This window comes from Penaeus vannamei, chromosome 34 (assembly GCF_042767895.1).
Source record: "Penaeus vannamei isolate JL-2024 chromosome 34, ASM4276789v1, whole genome shotgun sequence".
Lineage (NCBI taxonomy): Eukaryota > Metazoa > Arthropoda > Malacostraca > Decapoda > Penaeidae > Penaeus > Penaeus vannamei.
In genome coordinates this window covers 14,253,638-14,257,559 of record NC_091582.1, presented here as the reverse complement: position 1 = coordinate 14,257,559, position 3,922 = coordinate 14,253,638, and the positions used below count along the sequence as shown (strand labels likewise).

The following is a 3,922-nucleotide window of genomic DNA, read 5'->3' as shown; positions in this document are numbered from 1 at the left end:
TTTAGTTTGTGCATGATTCGGGGAAAAGGAAAGGAACGGGCAGATGTAATTAAAACTAATCACAGCTAAGAGAACCAGTACAAGTCCCCTTACGAGAGAGGAGCAGGACAGATGAAAAAAAAGGTTATGGGCTGGCTCATTAAAAAAATACATCTGTTTAATGGTGCTTTATTTAACACAGAAGGATAAATAAATAAATAGCTGCTAATAAATATGCTCTTGAGATTCAGTAAAGCGATGTGTTCTGACTATCGGGCCGAGGACTGCGAGACGGTGACGGCGGATGAGCCGACGAGGTGGTTTCCCTTGAACAGTTTGCAGGTGTAAGTCCCAGCGTTGTTGGCGCCGTTGAAGTTGTGGAAGACGAGGTAGGCGTGAGGCACGTGGGTGCCGCTGCCCAGAGAAAAAACGCCCACATTGCTATTCCACGAGGGAATTGGTGCTTGGGAGTCGTGCCACTCCAGCCTGTAGTGGTGCAGGTCGTCCGTGGTGGACACGTGTGCCCTGCAGTACACGAACACGTCGGCCATGGGTGCAATGGCCACTTGTGTGCCGTTGACGATGACTGCTTGATCCGAGGACGTGGAGTCCACAGGCAGCGAACAAGACAGCGAGGCCAGGAACAGCAGGACTGCGCCACTCAGGAACATGGCACTCGTCTTCAGTTGGCTGTGGCTCGCCATGGCTGTCGTGCTTTCGGAATGGATTGCGAGCGAGTTGCTTTCTGCAGAGCGCCAGCTGATGTACTAGTGCAATGGACTGAAGACCAATTGCCTCCCGTTTTATAGCGATCATGTTGACTTCGCACGACGTTTTGGCCTGGCCACAAACGTCACGGGTATCCTGTAAACGTTCTGGGAAGAACGGTTTTTAAGAATACGTTTGCGTTATCTGCAGTGGGCGTGTCCGAATATCTTTATCGCAAACCATATCTTCCCTACAGGTAATACTACTCCCGAGATATCCGAGAGAAGATCGGGCTAGTTATCGCTTACTGTTTTTTTTTTTTTTTTTTTTTTTTTTTTTTTAATAACTGAATGCAGTTTTAATGTATCCATATACGGTAGCCTTACATACATCAGTGTTTTGGTAGATATGGGATACAGTGGTTACTTTGCATCCAGTACGCAAGCCTTGATATACAAGGTTCTCATGAAACGGGTCCCAGATATATAATTCCTTATCTTTCATTATCTATGGATTGTGTTCCCTCCTTGCCTCACGGACTTGCCTCACGCTCGACGCAGCTTCACTTCCGCTCGATTCTCTCCGCTCGGGTTGGGAATGGGTTTGCGTTCGATATGAGGATGCCCGAGTGAAGCGGAGTCTGAACAGGAGAGCTAAATTTTAATATTTTAACATTTTCCTCTCATTGTTGTTTCCGTCTTAATTTATATATCAATGTCAGTGACTCTGCTTATCCATTTCAGAAATGACAAAGCTTTTCTAACAGTAATGACTCTCTTTCCAAGGCTCCTCTCGCGAAGTTCCTTGGCTGAAAATTCGCGCTTCTTGTGTGAACTTGTGTATGTGTGCATGTCTGTGTGCACTTTTGAGAATGTGAGTGTACTTGTATGACGTGAAATATTCATTTAAAATGTATGCTTTAGTATTTGACATTATTTGTACGCTCGGTCTTGTCACCGAAGGAAACGACAAGTCATTGATATTATGGATTTAGTTTCTATAAATATACCTTAGTTAAGAAATCCGAGTTTGATATTTATCTCCCAAGTCCATTCACTGATAACCGCTACTCTAGAATGTGTTCATGAATGTACGTATGATATGCATGTGCCCGTTCATGTATTGGTTCGAGAGAATTCGAGCCAAAACGTAACGTTATAACACCTGAATAACAATATTATGCACCTCCTTGAAGCACGCCTTACCATGTTTGAAACGTGGTGCTGCAATGCGCTTCCCATAACAGGGACTAACGAGTGACGTGTTACTGTTCTTATCCTCATCATCATAATTGTTACCACGTTATTTGCAAGAATATAAAACGTCATGTCACATTTCGGAATACAAAAGCTTGTTCTAGTTCACATGAGATTTGAAAAGTGCGCGAAGGTATCTGAGGACGACAGAGCCACTGGTCTACGTTCATTTTCGGAAAGGAGCTTCGCAAGACTAAGGGATTAATAAGATGAAGTGAGTCGCAGATGAGGCAGGGATGCGCCAACGGCAGAGCAAGAGTGAAAACATTTCTCTAAAACACTGATATCCATAGACTTTCACATAATTTATGGGCGTATTATTTCGAGTACGGTTGAGGAAGAGACGGAATAGAGGCACATTATATGATTAAGCCATATAAATCACCGGTCTGATTCTCTTGTTATCTGATGTCGCACACATCTCCGGGATACGTGACTTGTGGCGTTCAAAAGATAGGGTCAAATAGCTTATCTTCGCCCTCCTTGTGTTGAACGATAATTAACGCGTTAACGGAAAAGGCCTTGTGATAGGTGGGTGCGCGCCATTCTCTGTTTATTTCATATCCATTGTATCTTATGATTCGTTCATAAGTTGGTCGAGTTTGTTTAAAAGTCTGATGGTAAAGTAAACCTTCCTATTTCTGTATTGTATGAATTCATTTGTTAGCTAAGCAGTTACAAGGTGTGATGCATTTTCTACCTGAAATGTCTGCATGAAATGATTTTACAATTAATCCTGGTTTGTCTCTTCCTTTTATGTCTGTGTTTTTGATGTGTCTATATACAGAAATTAGAGGTTGGGAAGGAAAGTTATAGGCTCACTAAATGATTACATTTAATGGTTTGTTTGACGCATAGACTACTTAATAAATAAATAAATAAAAGATAAGTTGTAAAGGAAGATAAATATTATATAAATAGCTGCTAATAAATATGCTCTTGAGATTCAGTAAAGCGATGTGTTCTGACTATCGGGCCGAGGACTGCGAGACGGTGACGGCGGATGAGCCGACGAGGTGGTTTCCCTTGAACAGTTTGCAGGTGTAAGTCCCAGCGTTGTTGGCGCCGTTGAAGTTGTGGAAGACGAGGTAGGCGTGAGGCACGTGGGTGCCGCTGCCCAGAGAAAAAACGCCCACATTGCTATTCCACGAGGGAATTGGTGCTTGGGAGTCGTGCCACTCCAGCCTGTAGTGGTGCAGGTCGTCCGTGGTGGACACGTGTGCCCTGCAGTACACGAACACGTCGGCCATGGGTGCAATGGCCACTTGTGTGCCGTTGACGATGACTGCTTGATCCGAGGACGTGGAGTCCACAGGCAGCGAACAAGACAGCGAGGCCAGGAACAGCAGGACTGCGCCACTCAGGAACATGGCATTCGTCTTCAGTTGGTTGTGGCTCGCCATAGTTGCTGAGTGTTTGCTAGGAATCAGGAGCAAGTGTTGTGTGGAGCTTGTGGTGCGCACACCAGTGGACTTATGAGCAGAAGCGTCAGCGCCGACCTTATATATCATTCATGTCGATTTCATATGACGTGTGGCTATGGACATCTACGTCACGGGTATCCTGTAAACGTTCTGAGAAAATAATAATAGTGTTATCAGTCGGGGGCGTGCCCCGTGTTCCGTCTCTCCATCTGGCGGGATTATTATCACCTCCGATCGTTTGCTCCCAACATGCTTGCAACTGTACTTAATCCAGTGAAAAGTTTCGGAAATGGAGGCATGTTATGGCAAGGAAGCACTACACACATAGTTTTTATCTGTCACCTGGTATGTTACTGCCATTCGTTACATTAATCCCAATATCCTAACATCACACTTGGTACAGAGAGCGTTGTAATGCATTTACAAGTATAAGGGTTTATTAATGTAGATGACGGCAAAAGGAATATACAATTTGAATAATTTTAGAGCTTACGCCAAATGTATAGAAAATTCCTTTCTTAAAACGCTTATAGTTATATCTGAACTAAATACAAA

At 43.9% G+C, this 3,922-nt stretch overlaps 1 protein-coding gene across 1 annotated transcript; it reads right to left on the bottom strand.

The window, feature by feature from the left end:
- Window positions 1–2,765: 2,765 nt before the first annotated feature.
- On the bottom strand, window positions 2,766–3,425 carry LOC138859273 (uncharacterized). Its single transcript, XM_070113503.1, has one exon. It carries the CDS (start codon window positions 3,344–3,346, stop codon window positions 2,912–2,914), a length of 435 nt encoding a protein of 144 aa, XP_069969604.1. The 5' UTR covers window positions 3,347–3,425; the 3' UTR covers window positions 2,766–2,911.
- Window positions 3,426–3,922: the final 497 nt, after the last annotated feature.

What these genes read in the sequence shown, in the direction of transcription:
- LOC138859273 (XM_070113503.1), bottom strand. Translation starts at nt 3,346, where the DNA reads ATGGCGAGCCACAACCAACTGAAGACGAATGCCATGTTCCTGAGTGGC.